This window comes from Microcebus murinus, chromosome 19 (genome assembly GCF_040939455.1).
Source record: "Microcebus murinus isolate Inina chromosome 19, M.murinus_Inina_mat1.0, whole genome shotgun sequence".
Classification (NCBI taxonomy): Eukaryota; Metazoa; Chordata; class Mammalia; order Primates; family Cheirogaleidae; genus Microcebus; species Microcebus murinus.
In genome coordinates this window covers 9,259,513-9,283,388 of record NC_134122.1, presented here as the reverse complement: position 1 = coordinate 9,283,388, position 23,876 = coordinate 9,259,513, and the positions used below count along the sequence as shown (strand labels likewise).

General features: G+C 40.7%; 1 protein-coding gene and 1 pseudogene across 3 annotated transcripts in view; both read left to right on the top strand.

Annotated features, from left to right (window-relative positions):
• Window positions 1–1,173: 1,173 nt before the first annotated feature.
• Window positions 1,174–23,876, top strand: part of TXNDC11 (thioredoxin domain containing 11) — a 71,610-nt gene continuing 48,907 nt past the window's right edge. The window contains exons 1-4 of one of the 3 annotated variants that reach the window (XM_012784548.2): window positions 1,174–1,563; window positions 7,729–7,945; window positions 12,104–12,201; window positions 15,521–15,650. In XM_012784548.2, coding sequence (XP_012640002.1) covers window positions 1,307–1,563; window positions 7,729–7,945; window positions 12,104–12,201; window positions 15,521–15,650 — 702 coding nt within the window. In that variant the 5' untranslated portion in view covers window positions 1,174–1,306. The remainder of the gene's footprint in view (window positions 1,564–7,728; window positions 7,946–12,103; window positions 12,202–15,520; window positions 15,651–23,876) is intronic. The other 2 variants (XM_020281356.2, XM_075995109.1) reach the window with 2 other exon arrangements.
• LOC142862419 (heterogeneous nuclear ribonucleoprotein A3 pseudogene) lies at window positions 15,673–23,520 on the top strand (annotated as a pseudogene).

Here is a 23,876-nt window from a genome sequence, read left to right as displayed (position 1 = left end):
GCTAACTATGCACATTCGCTTACTCCCAGGTATACTTCTCCCTCCCCCTCTCCCTCATGGGAACAATTTCTTCCTGTCACTCTCGAATCACACATTTCATCCCTCACAGATCTCTCTCTCTCTTTTTTTTTTTAAATCACAAAATTTACATAGAAAAGTCCTAACATAGGTTTAGAGTCAGAGGGGAACACTCATTACTGAACACCTCCCTCGCGTGTGGAGTTTCAGGGGTGCCACACTGGTCTAGTGGGACCAGCCCTCAAACAACCGTGTCTAGAGAGAACAACCAACCTGCCGTTGCCCCCCAACAGTCCCCCAGGAGCCCGAGGTTCTCAAGCCTGGCTAACCTCCTTTATTTCCGAAACAGCAAGAACTATAACCTTGACTTGTGCCCACAGAGCGCCACGGAGACACTGGGGGTGCACAGCGGGGGTGCACAGCGCAGTGGGTCGCTGGAGGGGCTTCTTAGCCAGGGCGGCCCGCATTTGAGTCTGAATTTCTGGCTTATTAGTTTTGTGAACTGGTCAGGTGCCTTCCCCAAAGCTTAGGTTCTCCATGTATAAAGTGAGTACGTGCAACACAGACCCTTTGGACTCGGCAGCAACCAAGATCTGTGGAGCACTTACTGTGGGTCTGGCACTTGCCATCAACCACTTCATTTAATCTTCAAAAACAAGCCTGTGGGAAAGGGGCTGCCATCACTCCCACTTTACAGATGTGTAAGCCGAGGCGCAGAAAGCTCGGGCGACCTCTCCTGCCTCACGCCTGCGTCCTGGGCCATTGATCGCCTCTGCCCGTATTTTTTTCCTTCCGTTATGCAGAGATTTAAAAATAAAACGGCACCTGCGTCCTCCAGGGACTGGAGCGAGAGTAGTGGACACGACTGCTGTTACTGTCACCCCTCCTAAAACCCAGCGGCGTCAGCGGGGACCGCCCGGGTCCACGTGCCAAGGTTCAATTAGTCCCAGCGAGCAGGTCCCGCGCAGACTCGGTGAACGGGGGCGGGGCCTGCGGGAAGGAGGCGGAGCGGCGGGCGGTGACAGCGCACGCGCAGACTCCGTGGGCGCGGGGCGTGGCCTGGAGGGGCGGGCCCGCGGACGGTGTCGCCGCTCGCGCAGACTCCGTGGGCGGGGGCGGGGCCGCGCGCTCGGGGGCGGGCGCCGCGGCGGCGGCGCGGCTGACGTGGAGGGTACGGGTTAGCGGGCGCGGCGAGCTGCGGGATTGGGGAGCGCCGGGCCGGGCCGGGCCCCTGGGCCCGAGGCGGCGGCGGCGGCGGCAGTATAAAGCCGGCGACGGGGAGCATGTAATGTCGGAATGCGGAGGCCGCGGCGGCGGCGGCAGCAGCAGCAGCAACGACGACGCCGAGGACGAGGGTGGGGGCGGCGGCGGCGGCCCCGCGGGCTCCGACTCCCTCAGCCCGGCCCCGGCCGGAGAGTCCTCGGCGGGCCGGCTCCGTCGCGGGCTGCGCGGCGCCTCCCTCATGGCGCGCCGGCGGCCGGAGCTGCTCTGCGGAGCGGTGGCGCTCGGCTGCGCGCTGCTCCTCGCCCTCAAGTTCACCTGCAGGTGAGGCGGCCCGACCCCGGGTCTCCGGCCGGCGCTTCCTCAGCCCGGCTGGCGGCGCCTGGCCGGCTCGGGGTCTTCAGGGTCAGGGGTGGTGGCGGCCTTCGCAGGGGAGGTCAGGCCTGCCCTTGCCGGGAACGGCTGACCCTCCCGGGCTTGGGCCATGGCTCCCTCTGGCCGGCCGGCTCGCCCACCGTATGGCGCGGTTTCCGGGTGCTGCTTTGGCGCCCCTTTTATCAGGTTTTTGCACCGAGGGAGGTGGGCCGGGGTTCTGAGCTGCTCCTCGCCAGCTGGGGTCTCTAGGGGTGTACCTGTCACTTCTGCCCAGGCTGTAGGACCCTCGTTTCTCACCTGTTTCATTTCCCTTAATCTTCCGGTGTAGTGATCCACACCCGTTTTGAGAGTCCCAGACCTGTTCGAGAATTATTTGTCGGCACCTACTGTGTGCTGAGCAGTCGTCCAGGTGAACGACGAAGACAAAAGTCTCTGCTCCCTTGAGTGGATATTCCAAGTGGCTGGGACAGACAGAAAGCGCCGAAGTTAGGGCTGTGCAGGGAAAGAAGCGATGAGGGTGGGACAGAAAGACCTTCCTAAGGAAGTGACATTTGAAACTCACACTAGAAGAAGCGGCCAGCACTGGGAAGATCTGGGGGAAATGTGCCCAAGGTAGAGGGAACAGCAAGTGCAAAGGTTCTCAGGCTGGACAAGCTTAGTGTTTTCTTGGAAAAAATTGGAAACAAGACCTGAGCAGGCTGGAGCATAGTAAGCAGGAACAATAAAAACTAGCGTGCCTCTTTTCAGGAATGTACATAGATATGAAATTTGTTTTGTATTTCAGGTGTGTTTCTGGCCTCTCAATCCACAGTGTACCTTTTGTACACTCCAATTTATAAGATATATGTTGCTACCGTAGTATCTATGACATCCTCTTGGCATACTAGACAAGGGGAAGATTTCAACTGGAAACATTTTTGAGTTTATTGAGTACAATATGTGGCCCCTATGATCAAAGAGTTGTCAAAGGATTGGGGATTTTAGTAGAAAAAGAACAAATTATCGTAATTCTTTTTGTGCCAGGTACTGTACTACCAGCAAGTTTTCTTTATTTTGGCAAGGTTGATATTTTGGTCCAGATAATTCCTTTTTGTGGGGGACATCCTGTGTATTGTAGGATGTTTAGCAGCATCTCTGGCCTTTACTCAGTAGATACCAGTAGCATACACCCTCAGATATGACAACCAAAAATATCTTCAGGCATTGCCAGACTGGGGGGGGGGCAAAATTGCCTGCTTGGGAGTTACTATTTACATGAATGCACTTTATTCACTTAACACATACTTGAGAGCCCGGTATGGATTTCATTTAAATCTCACAATCCCCAGTCAAGTCTGGATACAGTTTTCTTTCCCAATTTACAGATGAAGGAGTTGAGCCTTGGTCATGTTTCAAAACCTGTCCCAAATCACACCCACCTATTTAGTGGATAAGCTGGAATTTGAATCCTTTATTGTCAGGAACTAGACTCTTTGCTCTTTGTTATTCTCTCCCACAAGGAAAATATACAAAGTATTTTATAAGGTAGAATGTTGCAGGCTGGCATTTGGGTTCAAATTAGGAAGAGAGGTTCCCCTTTCCAAGGGTGTGGCATTTATTTACATCGTTTTGTCCATCTATAGAAATAATGCTTAGTATTTGTTCCAAAACAGCATGACTTAATAGATATGAAGGTCCTTTGTGATTTCAGGAAGTAAATCCACTTACTACTAGAGCTAGCGGACCAAGATCCTTACCTGCTTCAGGCAAAGAGAGTGAACTGGTGAATGGCTGCTTGTTCATCTCCTTTTTGTGCCACTGGTAAATTTGACAGTCTTTAATAGACTCTTAATTTCTTTGGAGTCATTTTTGATTTGAATGGCGTCATGATACTATTTTATCGTTATACAACTGACTGTAACCTTTTGTCCCCCTTTTCTTATTTTACTTTAAGATCTTTGCTTTAATGAGAATATAGGCTTAAGGGAGAATAGGATTTTTTTTTTAATTTAGTTTTTATGAATAGCTTCAGGTCTGAAGAAGTGACTGCCCTCTTCAGTGTGCTTAACTGAGAGTGTGCTTCAGATGCTTAACTGAGTTCAAAACAGTATAGAAGGCCAGGCGCGGTGGCTCACGCCTGTAATCCTAGCAATCTGGGAGGCCGAGGCGGGCGGATTGCTCGAGGTCAGGAGTTCGAAACCAGCATGAGCAAGAGCGAGATCCTGTCTCTACTATAAATAGAAAGAAATTAATTGGCCAAATAATATATATATAAAAAATTAGCCAGGCATGGTGGTGCATGCCTATAGTCCCAGCTACTTGGGAGGCTGAGGCAGAAGGATAGCTTGAGCCCAGGAGTTTGAGGTTGCTATGAGCTAGGCTGTCCTGGGAAACAAAGCGAGACTCTGTCTCAAAAAAAAAAAAAAAAAGCATAGAAAGGATCAATTTGGGATTCAGCCACAGTTAATAATTGTGCATCTGGGGCATTTAATCTCTACCTACCTACATGTTTGTGCATTATAGCTCTATAACTTCATCCAACTCACTTTCCTTTTACCCTGATTTGGAGAAAAAAATGTGTGTATATAAATACTTATGTATGTGTACATATATCCATTTTCCTTTATTACATTTTTTAATTTCAAAGCTGCTTCAGATCCTTTTTGGAAAGAAATGGTGTAGGGGGTATGAATTTCATATAAAAATTGAGGTTTTGACAGGCTTTTTTTTTTTTTTAAGAGACAGAGTCTCTCCCTGTTGGGCAGGCTGGAGTGCAGTGGTATGATCATAGCTCACTGTAACCTCGCACTCCTGGGCTCAAATGATCCTCCTATCTCAGCCTCCTGGGAGGTAGAGGTATGGGTGAGTACTACCATGCCTGGCTAATTAAAAAAAAATTTTTTTTTTTTTTTAGAGATGGGGTTACTATGTCGCCCAGGCTAGTCTTGAACTCCTGGGCTCAAGCAATCCTCCCACCTCAGCCTCCCAAAGTGCTGACATCATGAGTGTAAGCCACGGTGCTTGGCCTGGCCTTTTAAAATTTTTATTTATTTATTTTTAAAGATATGGAGTCTGGCTATTCACAGGCACAATCATAGCACACTATATCCTTGAACTCCTGGGCTCAAGCCATTCACCTGCTCCAGTCTCCCAAATAGCTGGGACTATAGATGTATGCCGCTGCGCCCAGCAACAACGGCTCTTTCTTATTTGTACCCAACTCTTTTTTTTTTTTTTTTTTTGAGACAGAGTCTCGCTTTGTTGCCTAGGCTAGAGTGAGTGCCGTGGCGTCAGCCTTGCTCACAGCAACCTCAAACTCCTGGGCTCCAGCAATCCTTCTGCCTCAGCCTCCTGATTAGCTGGGATTACAGGCATGCACCACCATGCCCAGCTAATTTTATATATATATATATATATTAGTTGGCCAATTAATGTCTTTCTATTTATAGTAGAGACAGGGTCTCGCTGTTGCTCAGGCTGGTTTCAAACTCCTGACCTTGAGCAATCCGCCCGCCTCAGCCTCCCAGAGAGTTAGGATTACAGGCGTGAGCCACCGCGCCTGACTGTACCCAACTCTTGAGTTTTTTGTGTACTAGACTTAGACTTCAGAGCTGCAGGAAATCTTTGATCTAGGTATAGTTTATCATAACTGTGAAGCAAATCAAAGAGTTAAATGAAAGCTCGTGAATGTTTCTGATGGAGCAGAGGCAAGTGTTTTTTTTCCCTGGCTAATGTTTGATTTTTGATTGTCCTTGTATTTTATCTGGCTCATTTATTTTAGGAACTCCTCTGAACATGCAGAGCAAAAATACTAAGTTGATGATTATCTTTTCTTTGGCTGTTAGAGACCTACATTTTTCTCCAGATTGCATTATTTGAGGCTTAACAAACAATTTGAATGGTAGAAAAATAATTCCTCTGAAGAGTAGAATTTTGGATCTTTTGAAAATGTGTGACATTTCTGCCACAGGGCCTTCCCTACCTCTTCACATGGCTGTCTTCTTGTCATTCAGGTCTCAGCTTAAATGATACCACCCCAACCACCCCATCAGAGGACCTGCTGTGTCCCTCTGTCAAATGACCTTGTTAAGTTTTCCACATAGCAACGAGCATTTTGTATATTTTTATTGTTTACATGTTGGGTTGTTTTCCTGTCTTCCTTTCCTAGAAAGTAAGTTCTTTTTTTTGGAGACAGAGTCTCGCTTTATTGCCCAGGCTAGAGTGAGTGCCGTGGGGTCAGCCTAGCTCACAGCAGCCTCAAACTTCTGGGCTCAAGCAATCCTACTGCCTCAGCCTCCCGAGTGGCTGGGACTACAGGCATGTGCCACCATGCCCGGCTAATTTTTTTTCTATATATATATTAGTTGGCCAATTAATTTCTTTCTATTTATAGTAGAGATGGGGTCTTGCTCTTGCTCAGGCTGATTTCGAACTCCTGACCTCGAGCAATCCACCCGCCTCGGCCTCCCAGAGTGCTAGGATTGCAAGCGTGAGCCACCTTGCCTGGCCAAAAGTAAGCTCCTTGACAGATATAGTGCTAGCTGCTATAACCTCAGTACTGACGCCTAAAGCACAGTAATAGGTGCTCAGTAAAGATTTTTGAATAATTGCATAAGTGATTGAGTTTTTTAGGTTATGAAGGTATTCTTTGTAGACTGAAAGCTCTGTGATAGCAAGGTTAAAATGTTAGTTTGAGTGAATAAATAGGTGATTTGCTCCTGTTAACACTTTTGCCTATTTTGGAATTTTATATTGATGCAGTCATGTTGCGTGTACTCTTTAATGCCTGGCTTTTTACACTCAGCACAATTATTTTGAGACTCATTCAAGTTATAGGATACATGAGCAGATTTTTATTAAATTATGGAATAGCATTTAAGTAAACTGGGGTATGTTCTTACCTTTTCCCTAATAAGCCATGTGAGTTTTTTTATGCTTACTGTTTACATGGTTTATCTTTTCCCATCCTTATGCTTTTATCCTATGTCTTTATGTTTAAAATGTATCTCTTTCAGATAGCATGTAATTGGATCTTGCTTTATCCTATCTGGTAGTCTCTTCCTCTTAATTGGGTTGGCTAGTCTTTTTATATTTAATGTAATTATTGATGTGGTTGGGTTTAAATCTACCTTCTTGCTACTTGTTTTCCATTTGTATCTTCTGGGTTTTGTTCCTCACTTGGTTGTTTCCTGCCTTCTTCTGGGTTAATCTAGTATTATTTTAGGTTTCCATTTTTATATTCTCTTTTTGTTTCTTAGCAAAACTGCAATAAAGGTTTTATGCCATGTTAGTGCAGATATGTGGACAGCTCAAGATGTTCACTTGGTCCCTTTAACTTGCTGGGATGCAGCCGCAGCCACGTCTCTTTTGTCTTGATGGGGAAAATAGTGGCAGCTTTGTGTCTTCTGACCAGTTCGGTTTTCTTTTTTAACCTTCTCCTGACCTCTCTCTTCTGGGAAACTTAAGTATTTGGAAAGCCTTTTTGAACTCCTGTTTGGAAAGCCTTTTTGTTAGTTAAATAGGCTGTTTCTTTGTTATTTCTCTTTATTATCTTTAGGATTGTGATATATATCTGCAGAAATGTGTATTATTGTTTGTTACTTTTGCCTGAATGCCCGTGGTAAGTACAGGTCAACACCAGCTAATAAACTTAATGTTTTCTCAAAGTTGAATTGATTGTAAGTATCTTCCATAGAATCTTACTACTGGTAGCATGTGTGTGCCCTCCCCATAGTTCTGAGTTCATGTCCTGGTGGCTTTAAAGCCCTGGAGATCAGTAGCTCCTATGGAAGATGTAGAAAGGCTGTAGAAAGATGAGGATGAAGTCTTGGGGTGTGGAAGGCAAGAATATGGATTATTCAACGATGTTGTCCTCTGACCTTCACTGCCCTCTCAGCCCACACCTGGGGGGACAGAATCTTAGAGAATCTTTTCCAGCATGTTATTCATGTCTTATGTTTGCTCAGCCAGATGTTGCCTTAGCACAGAATATTTTTACTCCAGGATAGTGATTTGGGAACTCATTTTCTTATTCAAAAGAGGACTTTTCTTTTGAGTTTCATTCTTCTTCCACACAAAGCTGTTGTTAGAAGAAGATAAACTAAGCAGTTTTGTTTGTGTTTGCTTTTATTTTAGTCGAGCAAAAGATGTGATAATACCAGCAAAGCCACCTGTCAGCTTTTTCTCCTCGAGGTCTCCAGTCCTTGACCTCTTCCAGGGCCAGCTGGACTATGCAGAGAACATTCGCCATGATTCAGAGGTGATATTGCTGTTCTTCTATGCCCCATGGTGTGGACAGTCCATCGCTGCCAGGGCAGAAATTGAACAAGCAGCAAGTCGGCTTTCAGACCAGGTAATGCTGACATTCAGCCTGACAATCAAGTGACTGCCAGTCCTATGTGGAGGATAGGATGTCCCCACAGAGATACCTTGCTCAACTGGTAGATTTTGCCAAGGTAAACTCCAGGAGTACTTTGTAAATTAGCCTTCTATAAAGAAACAGAGGATTTCCAGTTGTGATGGTCATAATCAGTCAGAGGCAGGGATGAGAACAGAGTTTGTGTCTTGTGACACAGGCCAGTGCTTGTACCTGGGTGCCATGCTGTTTGGTTTGAATGTTGAAAGAGGTGGGGGCACTGAAAATCCTAGTTCCTGTGTATCCATTTGATATTTGCTGGTCAGGTATTTTATGTAGGAGAAATGTATGTATGATATGACTACAATGTGACAAGGCTGACCTTTTTAATACATGGACCAGAACTATATTAAACAGATATTTAATGAATGCCACCTTTGGGCTAGTTAAGAGGGATATATAGGCAAATAAGTCATCTCTTATGGCAGTGGTCTTTAGCCCAGTGGATCTCAGTTGCCATTTAGAAAATAAGTATTGATTGATATCCCTTTTTCTGTCCTGAAATAGAATTCATAGATGGTAAAACTTTGCTGCACACATAATTTCAAAATAATCTAATTCATTAATTGTAACATAGGGGTGGGGGAGAAAGGAATTTATAACTAAAAGATATGTATTTTAGTATGTTAAATGCATGTGCAAAACAGGTCCTTATACTTTTATGTAGAACCACTGTGAATGGGTATTACACATACAGACTGATAAAGGTGTAATGTGTTGGTGACTCAGGTACCGCAGAGACATTACTCTCAGTGATTGATTTTCCTAAATGGTGAACAACTCTTGATGAAATCCTGAACCACATGAAGTACTTTTTGCTCTCAGTTTACATAGAAGTTAAGTTCCTGAGAAATTTGGTGAACATAAAAGCCACTAGATTTACACATAAAATGGACTTAGGTTCTGGGCTTGGATAATAATGATTTCCCCTAACATCAGTGTTTGGCATGCATTTCGAAATACTCTGGGATGATATGAATGACCCTTTCCTGTGCAGAGCCATTTTGAGTACTGCATAGCATCTGCCAGGGCCCCTGCTCTTTACATGCCCTGTAGCTTCCTTCAGTCATCGACAAGCAAAGAGCATCCCACAGATTTCTAAGAGCCTCCTGCTCAGAACCACTGATCTGAGGTAACTTGCGCAGGCAGCTGAGTTTCATAAGAGTATTTGGAACTCTCAGCAGGTGTTTCTTAGAAACAATGTTGGGCTTCCTGCCCAGCCAAGCATTTTTTAACCATTATATCCCTGAAAGTGGTCCCAAGTACTGTTTAAATAAAAACTTTCTATTCCTTATAACTGCCGTCCCCAAGCCCAGGCTGCAGACCGGTACTGGTCCATGGCCTGTTAGGAACCAGGCTGCACAGCAGGAGGTGAGTGGTGGGTGAGCAAGCAAAGCTTCACCTGTAAATGAAGCTTCACCTCTATTTACAGTGGCTCCCCACTACTCACATCACCACCGGAGCTCCGCCTCCTGTCAGATCAGTGGTGGTATTAGTTACAGGAAGATAAGCTCAGGGCTCCCACTGATTCTGCATTATGGTGAGTTGTATGATTATTATATATTACAATGTAATAATAATAGAAATAAAGTGCACAATAAATGTAATGTGCTTGAATCATCCCCAGGCCACCCCACATTCTCCACCCCCCATCTGTGGAAAAATTGTCTTCCATGTAACTGGTCCCTAGTGCCAAAAAGGGGTGGTAAGGTCTTGAGGGGTCTTGGGGGTAAGTGCATTTTGTGTTCTAGCTATGGACCTATGGGATTTATCTATTCCCTGTCTTCCCTTTATACCTCCCTTTACACCCCAAAAGTCACTAACAGTAAATATTATCTATTCCCTGTCTTCCCTTTATACCTCCCTTTACACCCCAAAAGTCACTAATAGTAAATAACCAAGCTGGCAGATACTTCCAGGGAGGAGACAGGAACTGCACTGGGAGGCAAGCAGTTTGGGAGCATAAAAGAAATCACTAGTTTGTCAGTCATTCCCTGAGTTTTCTGAATTTAGAGAACAAAGATCACATCTCCTATGTGGGGAATAAGAGGGGAATCAGTTGTATTTTATGTTAAGTGTAAATGAGTTACTTTACTGTCAACCCAAGTAGTATGGTTTTCTGAGTGATGACATTGGAATAATAACAACTTTCTGGTGTGCCAGGCCCTGTGCTCATTCTCACAAGTCTGCAAGCTATTGCTGTCGGCCTTGTTTTTTTGAAGCAAGACCTCAGGCTTAGAGGGACGAAGGGTTTGCTAAAGATAACACAGCCACAAGCAGTGGGGGTTATAGTGCAGTCCACTATTTTTCTAAAATTTCTAAAAATTTTTCCAGCTGTTTTCAAATTTAGAGCTTATTGTTCCAGTGTACTCAGTAGAGAAAAGAAGTGTGTTTATTTTTGGGAACAGGCAAAAATATTTTGAACCATATTGTTGAGTAAAATCAGTGAACATGGTAGAGTGTACCCCATTTTTTAGTAAGAAATAAGATATCAACCTTATGTAAAAATGTTTTTTTTTTCCCTCATTGACTCTAAAAAGAGCTTTACAGAATTACCATTAAGTTTTGAGCAGTATTATTATTGTTTCAGTAGGTATAAAGCATCTAAAGGTAAATTTTCATTTGTAGTCTGTCTCCTCTCCTCTCCTCTCCTCTCCTCCCCTCCCCTCCCCTCCCCTCCCCTCCCCTCCCCTCCCCTCCTCTTTTCGAGAAAACCCGAGCTAGAGTGCGGTGGCATCAGCCTCACTCACAGCAACCTCAAACTCCTGGGCTCAAGCAATCCTACTGCCTCAGCCTCCTGAGTAGCTGGGACTACAGGCATGTACCACCATGCCCAGCTAATTTTTTCCTCTATATTATTAATTGTCCAGCTAATTTCTTTTCTTTTTTAAAAGTTTTTTTTTCAACTATATTTCTTTTATATTCTTTTTTTTTTCACAGTCTGACTCATCACTAAATTGTCCAGCTAATTTCTTTCTATTTTTTTTTTTTTTAGTAGAGATGGTTTGTCACTCTTGGTCAGGCTGGTCTCGAGCTCCCAAGCTCAAACAATCCACCTGCCTGGGCCTTCCAGAGTGCTAGGATTACATGTGTGAGCTACCGCGCCTGGCCTCGTGATATTTTTTCAATAATTTATTATGAAAATTTTCAAATGTATAGCAAAAGTGAAAGAATTTTATATATACCCACCACCTAAATTCTATTAATATTTTACATGGTTAATTTATTAGTTCATCTATGTAATCATCCCTCTAATCCAGGGCCCTCAACTGGAGGCAGTTTTTCCCTCCCCTTCTCCACCAGGACATTTTGCCATGTCTAGAGACATTTTTGATTGTCTCTACTTGAGAGGGAGGTGCTACTGGTATCTAGTGGGTAGAGGCAAGGAAAGCTGTTAAACATGCACCTCCATCCTACATCCTGTTTGTAGGCTAGCCCCTCATAACAAACACAGACAGAACCAACAACCCCCCATAATCATTTAGCTCAAAATGGCAATAGTGCCAAAGTTGAGAAACTCTGCCCCAATCCATCTATTTATCCATCTTATTTTTGATACATTACAAAGTAAATTGTAGACATAGGGACACTTCTCCTTAAATACTTTAGCGTCTATCTTTATACTATTCAATGCCACCTTGGAGAGCATAGCTTTAATTATTAATTATCTTTATTAATAGTTTTTAAAATAGTTGTTCAAAATGGTCCTTTGACATTTATGATGCTTTATTAATATTTGTAGTAACATTTTTTTTCATTTTCAGATGCTCAGTTTGACTATCAAAAGACACATCCTTCTAAATTTTACTGTAATCATTCTTTGAAAAAGCTCATTGGCACTTACTTTAAATACAGAGCAAATAGTTTTCCTTTGGGCCAGACTTCAAGTCTTAGCTGGACACTATAGATAAAGAGTATGTCTTTGTTTTTTGTTTTAGTGATAAATGATGACTTTCTTTGAAAGCTCAAAATAGTTTTTTTCATACTTTCTGTTTCAGTGAGAGGGGAATAGTTCCATTTTTATAATTTCATCTTTTAAATTTTGGTAATTTTCAGTTATTCATAGTTATCTGAAAACCTGTTTTGACTCTGCAGGTGTTGTTTGTGGCAATTAACTGTTGGTGGAACCAGGGGAAATGCAGAAAACAGAAACACTTCTTTTATTTTCCTGTAATTTATCTGTATCATCGGAGGTAAGAACTTTCAAGTAGTGTTTATAATTTCAGTGGGTTTTTCCACTTTTAAATGAATTTTGTGTTTTTTTCTATATAAAAGTATTAGATATTAACTATAGAAAATAGAGAAAATACAGATAAGCAAAAATAGATTTTTTAAAAAAGAATCATGATAGTTTTATCAGCCATATGTAATCACTCTGTTTTGATTTATATCCTCTGGTGAATGTACATGTCTAACCCCCCTTTTTTTAAGCTAAAAATGGGATCGCGCAGTGGTAGTATTTCCTAAACTTCTTTTTCCCACCTTTGTGAGCATCTTTCATGTCATTGCATATTCTACAGCATTGTTTTTTAAAAGTACCAGTTACTCTATTGTATGGCTGTACATTTCAGATATTCTATAAGTGTTTTACAGCATAAAAACATACAGGAGTCCTTGTATTTTTTTAATTTTTAAAATTTTTTTATTTTACTTTATTCTGACACAGGAGTTTTTTTGGTTTTTTTTTTTTTTCAATTGAGACAGAGTCTCGCTTTGTTGCCCAGGCTAGAGTGAGTGCCATGGCGTCAGCCTAGCTCACAGCAACCTCAAACTCCTGAGCTCAAGCAATCCTGCTGCCTCAGCCTCCTGAGTAGCTGGGACTACAGGCGTGCGCCATCATGCCCGGCTAATTTTTTCTATATATATTAGTTGGCCAATTAATTTCTTTCTATTTATAGTAGAGACAGGGGTCTCACTCTTTCTCAGGCTGGTTTCGAACTCCTGACCTGGAGCGATCCGCCCGCCTCAGCCTCCCAGAGTGCTAGGATTACAGGCATGAGCCACCGTGCCCGGCAGACACAGGAGTTCTTATCCTGTTACCTGGCAGCATAGTTTAGTCAAGAGGATATCTTACCATATTTTCTACTGGGAAGAAAATTACTACAGGCCCACAATCTGATATCCATAATTCCAGAGTCACAGAGAGGACTGAAACACTGAAAGAATGTCATACATTTTGTTACCAGATATATTCATTTGGCCTAAAGTAACAAGAGGCTACCTATGATCTTTATCCCACTTAAGGTGCCTCTTTCTTCGTTATGCTGCAGAAATATTGGTGTTTGATTTTGCAGTGCTGCCCAGACCCTGCTGTGAATAATAAGTAATGTCTAAAAATCTGGCTTGAAGGATTTTGGATACAGGAGATGGGATTTTGGACTTGTTGAATGTGACTGGCTTGAGTTTGTTTGAAGGTGAAATGAGTAAAGGAGATATGATTAGTTAAGAACTTTACTTTTTAGGCTTTACTCCCTCCCCGCAAACTTTCTGGGCCTTAGTCATTGGGTTTATAGCAGACATCAACAAACTATAATTTGTGGATTCTCTGTCACATTCCATCACACTTCTGTGTCTCTGACATAAACTATGTGTGGCACATAGTATTACTTCCCAGGAGCTATTAGGTAGTATTTGTACAAAAACTCACTTTCCTACCCCATCTCCACCCACATATTTTTCTCTGGATATTAGATGTTTATAATTTTAATATCTGCACCACAAAGTTTACCCCTCAGTTTTTGGCCAGTGATTTGGAGATTCTGCCTCTACTTTAAAGATGAAAGTACAGGTTTTTTAGAATATAAGAATACTTTCTCAGAGTTACTTTTTTTCTTTTCAAAGGTAAGTACAAGGCGTTGTACTTGAAGGTTCTAAAACTCTATGCTTTGTAACAGGATGATGAGTTTGCCCTACTGAGGTCCCTGGGTTTCTTTCTGGCTTTGGAAAAGGGCACAGATGTCTAGTGGGGGGGGGTTGCAAGCTGTTCAGAGAGGGATGCAGCTTGATGTGACATTAAAATGAAGAAGAGTTCCCTTGAATTGAGTATAAATGTCATTTTGGGATATGTAAGTATACAGCATTGTCACATACTATTTGTTTTCTTAGCTTTTGTAGAGAGATTGAAAGGACATTAAAGGAACTTTAGAAATATGTTCAACCCTCTCATTTTACAGATGAGGAATTTGAGATTGGTACTTACCTTGAAATGCCTGCCCCTCATCTTTACCTTGTTAGCATTTACAAATTGCTAGGACCCTTGTAACTTCATACCAGGAAAACTCAGCAAAGCCTATTTGCTTGAGTAGATGAGGTTTCCAGATTGGTTGGCTTCTCTTGACTGAACAAAATAAGTTAATGCTTTGATTTCTTCATTTAAATTAAAAATTGTTGGTGGTTGATGGGGTTGATAGTGGTAATGATAATTTTTAAATTGAACTAATTTATATTAATAGTAAGTCTTGAATTTATAAAATTCTTAACTCTGTCTCCCAGCTGTGCATGTAGAAAATGTTTTTACTTTTTTCATGCAAAATTCCTTTGACATCATTCTGCAGTGCACACTGAAGAATTGTTTCTCGTGTGTTTGTGTGTGTGTATTTCTGTAACTATTTTATAATGTGATCATAGCATTTATTTAGTTCTTTATTGTGCTCTGTTGTCACTATTAACAGTTACCTTAATGTCAGTTTCTATTTGGAGAGAAGAATAGTCATGTAGTTGTTGAATTTCACCATATCCCCTCTCCTAGCCACCTACCATCCAATTATATTTGGGCAATGACGGTATTGTGTGAGATTGAAGAGAGCCATGTGAGAATTCTGATTAGCTTAGGAGGAACTGAATGGTGGTGGTATTACTTAGCAATATTGAATCAAATTCTTCTGTGTCCCCAAGTACAGCTGGAAGAGAAAGGAAGGAAGATCATTTATATGGGTCACTGACTTCATACTTTCAGTAATTTTTTGTTGTTGTTGAAATAAAACTTTAAATAGGTTTAAGGTTCATTTAGTGATCCTTTGTGTAAGTGCCCATGGAGGTAGTTAATAACTACTTTTTAGTATCCAAAGGGCTAACTACTTGTTCCTTATTTCAGAGTGACGTTTAGAAAGAAAATGTGCCCACCTACATTGAATTGTGTAGTTGAAGTCCTAGAATCCTTCACATGATCTGTCCAGGGCTGCCTTTATTGTTTTTCTTTTCTTTTTAAAGAAGTATCATGGGAATTAAATTTTTTTCCCCAAAGACTAGAATGACTGTTCTTTGTTCAGAAATTCAGTTTGCAGTTGAATTAAGCTCGTAGAAGATTAAGAGCCACTTGTACCTCCTCTCACGTAAAATGCTTATATGCCATTCAGTCACCTCCTGAGCAAAGCAGGTTATTTACCTATGACCCAGTCAGATCCTAAAACAAGACAGTTTCATTTTGTGGTGTTGATGATTTTAGTTATACATTACAGGTTTAATGCATGGTATATTATTTTTATTTTTTAATTTTTATTTTTTTGGTACTAGTTTTGGACCAATCGAATACAAAGGCCCCATGAGTGCTGTTTACATTGAGAAGTTTGTCCGCCGGGTGATGAAACCACTTCTCTACATCCCATCTCAATCAGAATTACTAGATTTTCTCTCAGACTACGAGGTACCTGTCTTTCATATCTCCTCCCAAGGCCTTTCACTGGTTGTATTGGATTGTTTGTATTAAGAATTTTTTTTTTAATACTTCCTGAATCGCAGCAATTAAAAGGTCACATTATAGATAAGCCCCAGTTAAATACTTTTTGAGCTACTGATAAGGATGGTTTGGCCAACTGAATTTTAAGAGAATAGGATACTTGCAAAATCTTGTCTGTTCTTTGGGAATTTTCAGTAAACTTTCAGCTTGCCTCACAGTTAACTTAGAGTGCATGAGAATTAACTTGCAATTTATGTACAGCTGCAAATTTCTGTGGATGTTATTTCAAACATTATATGAGATGCCCGGCTTTTCTTCTCAGTAATAGTTTAGCTTTTTTTTTTTTAAACTGGAAATGTGTTCCTTTCCATTTTATTAAGGGCATAACTATTTAAGGGTCATATTTACAGAAAGTTTCCTAACTTTCCCAACATGGCTTCTCTTCTGCTTTCCCATTGCCATCTTTAATCCTTGATAAACTATTTTTGCAGGATCTTTAATACATGTTCAGGACAGTTTATTATTGAGGGGCCAGTATTGGGATAATTAAAATATGTAGTCTCAAAAAGTTATAAAAATAGTTCCACAAAAAACTCGTCAATGCTAGTGTAAAATCATACTTGGGTACAACAAGTAAATACTTGATACTTAGGTACAACAAAAATCAAGACCATAAATAGCTGATAGAGATTAAAAAACATATGAACCTCAACCTCACTGACGATTTGGAATTGTGACTGGTTGAATTTTACCTTTTGCAGTGTGTATTTTAAATAGATTGGATATGAATTTTTTCACCACTTATAGCTTTTTTTAAAAAATCATGTTAGAAATTCTGTTTGTGTGTTAACTATTAGCAGATTCCCCAAGCAGCAGTGTTAATATCTAATTATTTAGCTTATAGGTCTTAGATATGCATCACAGTAAATATTCCTTAAGCTTATGTGGATAACAGATGGAATTCTGTGTATCTCTCAGGCTGGTTCCCATTTGGCTTGGGCAGGTTGGGAGGTGAGAGCTATACTAGGAGGCCTAGCACCTGGGCCTGGTCCCTTTGGCAGCACTAACTGGGTCTTTGATTTAGGGTGATTTACTCACCTGCTGGGCATTAGGGGCCTGCCCCAGGGTTTTCTTGAGAGTTCTTTAACTCTTTAAGTGCAATAATGTTGTGATAAGTGAGTTTCGTGTAGATTTGCAGTAGAGAGAGGCAGAGTCACTGGTGCTGGCACAGCAAGGTGGTAAAGCATTGGGAGTCAGAAGAACATGAGTCGAAGCTCAGCTCTGTTACTGAGCTGTGTGGCCTTGGGTCAGTTACTTAACCTTTTTAAGCCTATGTTTTCTCATGTGTAAAACAGGATAAAGGAGACAAGACATCAAAAATGCCTAGAATGTAGTCGCAATAAATGAAAACTTGTTATCAGTAAAAATGACATCATGGGAAAAATCCTGGATATTTAGTACTGTTGAGAGCATTTAAAACATGCATAATACCTGCTAGAATTCTCTACTTAGATACAGTAAATATATACTTTGTTTTGTAATTAAGTAAAATAATTGATAAAAATGATCTATAAGGGCCAAGAGGTCATCATTTAGTTATGCTTCGTTGGGACTTTTGTAAAACACTGTGCCCAGTTTTGATTGATATTCTTTTTTTTTTTCTTTAAATTTTCACTCAGTCTTTTCTAACAAGGAAAGAAATGAGAGAAGAGCTATGGAACATCAGTTATTATACTGCATGAGTTTACCCTTCCAAAACAACTGTGTAAATATTGAGATCATTTAGTCTAATTAAAGGGCTGAGATGTACCTTTGTTATAATTTTCATCTCTATCAGAGATTTGTATCCGGAAAGTTCTGACCCAGTTTTTCTGCTTCAGTTGTTAGCAGAGGTCATGTGATAAAGGAAGAGGATTCAACCAGGATTCTAGAGGCCTAGGTTTTAGCAGGTTTTAGCCCTGACTTAGCAAGTCTCTCATTTCTGAGTTTCACTCAGATTTCTCATCTCTAATGTAAGGGAGTTGGCTCAGATAATTCCTACTCATTCTTTTGGCTTCAGTGAAGTGTAGAAGTTGGAAAGAGGCAGACAGAAGAAGGTGCATAAGTTTTTGGTTGTAAAGTATTTTTGAGGCAATGCCCTTGAACATCTATCTCAGAGATCTTTCTAATCCTTTCTTGTTTATTGCCTTGATGTTTCCTTGTGTTCTCTCTAGTTGCATCTGTAGGAGAGAGACAAGTGCACATTTATGACTGAGCATCAAGGATGGTTCCTTGTCTTTAGCTTTGGCATTCTATCTGCCTTGCAGCAGTATTTTTAAAGATTATGCTTGAAGTATTGACGTGGAGCTCCCAATAGACTGATGTTGATGACATTACTCATAGTTGGCTTTTGGCAGCCCACTTAATTAGAGTGATGTATGACCAAGATTAGACTGCCTTTAAAATGGGAAATGAAGAGTGCCACCAAGATGGAACCTCTCGGTCCCTTCTATCAGCCTTTAAAATGATTTCCTCCAGAAGCTGTGGATAGTTTTATTGTGTTAGTATCATCTTTTGCTTCTCACTGAGATGAAATTGTCTAGTTGGCAAGAGACAATACTTTGTTAATTGTGAAAGAACTGGGGAGTCAAGCACTTAGGTAACCATTTATCTTGTGAAACATACCACATAGTACAGCTTGGAAAGAAGCTGTGTCATTGAACTCGACTTGAAAAAGGTGAGTCCGGTCTCAAAATGGAGGGCCATGATCCAAAGGAACCAGAGCAGTTGAGAAAACTGTTTATTGGTGGTCTGAGCTTTGAAACTACAGATGATAGCTTAAGAGAACATTTTGAGAAATGGGGCACACTCACAGATTGTGTGGTAACGAGAAACCCACAAACAAAACGTTCTAGGGGCTTTGGTTTTGTGACTTACTCTTGTGTTGAAGAGGTGGATGCAGCAATGTGTGCTCGACCACACAAGGTTGATGGGCGTGTTGTGGAACCAAAGAGAGCTGTTTCTAGAGAGGATTCTGTAAAGCCTGGTGCCCATCTAACAGTGAAGAAAATTTTTGTTGGTGGTATTAAAGAAGATACAGAAGAATATAATTTGAGAGACTACTTTGAACAGTATGGCAAGATTGAAACCATAGGTTGTGGAAGACAGGCAGAATGGAAAAGAGAGAGGATTTGCTTTTGTAACTTTCGATGATCATGATACTGTTGATAAAATTGTTGTTCAGAAATACCACACTATTAATGGGCATAATTGTGAAGTGAAAAAGGCCCTTTCTAAACAAGAGATGCAGTCTGCTGGATTGTAAAGAGGTCGGGGAAGTGGATCTGGCAACTTTATGGGTCGTGGAGGAAACTTTGGAGGTGGTGGAGGTAATTTTGGCCGTGGTGGAAACTTTGGTGGAAGAGGAGGCTATGGTGGTGGAGGTGGTGGCAGCAGAGGTAGTTATGGAGGAGGTGATGGTGGATACAATGGATTTGGAGGCGATGGTGGCAACTATGGCAGCGGTCCTGGTTACAGTAGTAGAGGGGGCTGTGGTGGTGGACCAGGATATGGAAACCAAGGTGGTGGATATGATGGTGGTGGAGGAGGATATGATGGTTACAATGAAGGAGGAAATTTTGGAGGTAACTATGGTGGTGGTGGGAACTATAATGATTTTGGAAATTATAGTGGATAACAGCAATCAAATTATGGACCCATGAAAGGGGGCAGTTTTGGTAGAAGAAGCTCAGGCAGTCCATATGGTGGTGGTTATGGATCTGGTGGTGGAAGTGGTGGATATGGTAGCAGAAGCTTCTAAAAACAGCAGAAAAGGGCTGTAGTTCTCAGCAGGAGAGAGAGCAGGGAGTTGTCAGGAAAACTGTAGGTTACTTTGAGACAGTCGTCCTAAATGCATTAGAGGGACTGTAAAATTAATCTGCCACAGAAGAAACGATGATCCATAGTCACAAAGGTTACTGCATCTTAAACAGGAAACCCTTCTTGTTCAGGAGTGTCATAGCCACAGTTTGTAAAAAGTGCGGCTATCGATTAATGCAATGTAGTGTCAATTAGATGTGCATTCCTGAGGTCTTTTATCTGTTGTAGCTTTACCTTTTTTTTGTTCTTTTCATTACATCAGGTATATTGCCCTGTAAATTGTGTTAGTAGTACCAGGAATAAAAAATTAAGGAATTTTTAACTTTTCAAAAAAGAAAGAAAGAAGCTGTGTCAATTTCATATGTGCTCTGTAAAATAACATAGAGACAAAATTCTAGACCTGGAAGTGAAATCACTGTCATGGTTTTCACTGTTTAATGAATAGGAATAGGAAAGTTAAAGGAATTTTTGGAGGCCCCAGCCTAGAGCACAATTTGCTTTTGAATAATCCACTAAATTAGGGTTTCTCAACCTTGGCACAATTGACATTTGGGGGTCAGGTAATTCTGTGTTGTGGGGGACTGTCCTGTGCTTTGCAGGATATTTAGCAATATCCCTGGCCTCTACCCACTAGATGCACCTCTCTCCCCATAACTAAAAATAGCTCCAGACATTGCCAAATGTCCCTTAGGAGTCAAAATTGCCCCCATTCAGAACTGAATTGCCCCAGTTCAGAATTGGCTGGGCACGGTGGCTCTTACTTCTAATCCTAATACTCTGGGAGGCTGAGGTGGGAGGATCTCTTGAGCTCAGGAGTTTAAGACCAGCCTGAGCAAGAGTGAGACCTCATCTCTACAAAAAAGAGAAAACTTAGCCTGTGTGGTGGTTCACACCTATAGTCCCAGCTACCTAGGAGGCTGAGGCAGGAGAATTGCATGAGCCCAGGAGTTTGAAGTTGCAGTGAGCTATGATGATGCCACTATACTCTAGCCCAGGTGACAGAGCAAGACTGTGTCTTAAAACAACAACAAAAAACACTTCTCTAAATGGTTCAGAGTTTGCCCAATTAAGGCCTTAAGATGATATATCACAGGCGTTAGTACAAATGCATCTTTTTTCATGTGGCACCCAGAATGCCACAATCTAATAGTTGGAAGCTTGTCTGTTTATAATAGTGGCAGTATTGGCAGAGAGAGGATGAAAATTGAACAGTGCCTTGACTGGAGACCTGGAATGTTATCGGTGGGGGACTAGAGTGAGGAGTGGTTAGATTGTCATCAGTAGAACTGTTCCTGATATTCAACTTTTACTCAGACTATTTCTTTTCTCCAAAAAACAAAAAGAAAAACCCTCTATATATTTTAAATATGTGAAAGACTTTGCTAATTTAAAGAAGTACTGTGAAAAATACTTGTTTTGCTCAAGAGCCTTATCTCCTAATTTATATTTTTTATAAATATGGATTTTAATATCAAGTGTATTTAAATTTAAGTAAATTTAAAATTAGGTGGAAAGAATTAATGTTTTTGTGACACTTCTGAGGTTTGTCATAATGACAGGGATTGGTTTTTTGCTTGAATTATATCTGTAGATGTATTTGTGATATTTTGTAGGAGGGTATTTGGTGATATTCAAAAAGCCATATTGATTAATTATAGATTTATCTCTAATCCAGATATTTGTGAACAGTTTGGGCCATCATAAAATTGTAGTTAGCATTCATTACTTGGGAAGTGATGATATCCTGAAATAAGAAATTTTTCTCTATTGACATAAACTTTTATTATATGTATACTAAACTTCATTCAAATGTGCTTTTTCTATTATAAAACGGAGTGCTCTAATTGTATCTTGGTTGAATTTTTATAAGTCCTACAGTTGAATTCTTTCAAAAGCCTATTTCAGGTGATTTTATATTGAATTACCTAGAAGAGTAGAAGTTTTTAACCTGTGGAAAATATTTTATTTGACTTAGATATCTCAAAGCTACCCAAATCAGATTGCTAATCATTAACCGTAGTTTTATGCTTACAAAATATGACTTCGAGCCCAGAAACAATTTCTGGAAGAACAATTTTACCTTTAACTTACTTAAAGATCACCAAAAGACATTAAAGGGTGAAAATTATGAGTACTTTGAAAATTCTGAAATACTGTAGTCATTATTATCAAGGAAATGATGAGTAAACTATGCATCGATAAGTACCCTTCAGGCTTCATGTGCTTTCACTTCTGATGTTCCCAGCAGCCATGTGAGGGAGTTAGAAATTGTGTAACAGCTCCTTCGAACAGATTAAGAAGCTAGGGTACAGAGAGGCTGTGATTTACCTAAGTGGTGCCTGGACTATAGCCCATGTCTTCTGGCTCCTAAAATCCTTTCTTGTCTACTATGATCCTTCCTCAGAGAAATGCTTAAGCTCCCCAAGTTGAAACATATCTATCTAGAGATTAAAACTTTCAATGATTAACTATTTTATGTCATTTTTGAACCTCTTTCTTTTATGATAGAAATATTTTGAAGGTGTTAACTTCTTAATTTGGCTGTAACTTTTTTCTCTATGAATGGTTTCAAGAATAAATACTGATAAAGGATGGAGCCATGGCTCTTGACTTACTGTTAAGGCAGCAGATTTTTGCCATTCCTTTTTTTTTTTAAATCCACAGGTACACAAGTCCCATTGCCATTTCTTATTATTAATTGGGTCATTAGCATTTATTCTGCAGAAGTGGGAGTGGCATGATAATCGTAATATTCAGACAGGATAGGGTCTAGAATTTTCTTCCCAGGTAAGCACTAATGCTTAAACAATGAATGTAGCTAAAAACTGAAGTGAAGCTGCCAGGGATACCTACAAAGGGAGATCAAGAGCTCTAACTAATTTCATTGCAAGCCATATTAAGAAATTCTACTTCTTACTGTGTCCTTGATGGCTCTTCCTCTTTATTTAAGGTACAGATAGGAAAATGTAGTTTATTACTGTGGGCAGTATAGTCAAATAGAACCCAGTGTCATTTTTATTTTGGTGAACATTAAGTTGACTAAAAGGGTGATAGGACAGAGTAATGGTAATGTAATTTTCAGTCACTAGTTTTATGGCTCTTCCAATTTCAGTATTTGTTTAGGCATCATTTGTCTTAGATATTGGTAACTTCTACATCAATAATGCTTTCTTTTTTATTCTTTGGATTTGTTGCCTTACACAATCATTTGACTTGTACCTTACAATTTGTCCATCAAATGCCAACAGCATGATTATTTAGAACTATTATCTTGGATCTGTAGCCAAATTATTTCCTAAATCTTTTTGTGAACTTCTATAATTTATCCATTTAAGAGCATTTATGTAAGATGCATTCATTCATTCTTAGCAGTTCAGTAAACCAAATTGTTTTAAATGTAAGGGAGATGGGAGAAGGCTTAGGAATTTCTTTTGAGTGGAAGACGATGGTTAGATGAATTGCCAGGTGACAGAAAAACCTGAACATTTTGGAGAAAAACCTATTAATAGAATGCCTAGCACCTGGTATTCTCACACGATAGTAAAATTCTACTCTGGATGTTGAGCATGTAGGTACTGTTTCTGTCAATTCATAATTTTATAGCACTGTGAATAAAATAGTTTTATATTTCAAGGTGTGAATTAACATTAGTGCAGAAATATTTCAAATGCCATTGAGCAAAAAACATACCAACGTAGTTAACTATTCTCATGGCCACTAGAGGGAGTGTGCATCATCTGCTGAAATTTATGTTATACTGCTATACAGATGGTGCCTACTTAGAAAAGAAACATTTTATACCGATGAGGATTTCCTGGCCTCCTATAAATAGCCTGTTTCAACTCCTCATAACAGGTACTAAATATACTGCACGTGAAGGGATGGAATTAAAAATACACAAAATGGGTCTAGGTAAAATCTGGCACTGATTGTGTCCTATTTTTTGCTAAATTGTAAACTTGATTGGGGAGCTTTGTCTTATTCATCTTTTTTTTTTTTTTTTTTGAGACAGAGTCTCGCTTTCTTGCCTAGGCTAGAGTGAGTGCCGTGGCGTCAGCCTAGCTCACAGCAACCTCAAACTCCTGGGCTCAAGTGATCCTCCTGCCTCAGCCTCCCGAGTAGCTGGGACTACAGGCACAAGCCACCATGCCCGGCTGATTTTTATATATATATATATTAGTTGGCCAATTAATTTCTTTCTATTTTTATGGTAGAGACGGGGTCTCGCTCAGGTTGGTTTTGAACTCCTGAACTTGAGCAATCCGCCCGCCTCGGCCTCCCAGAGTGCTAGGATTACAGGCGTGAGCCACCGCGCCCGGCCTTATTCATCTTTTT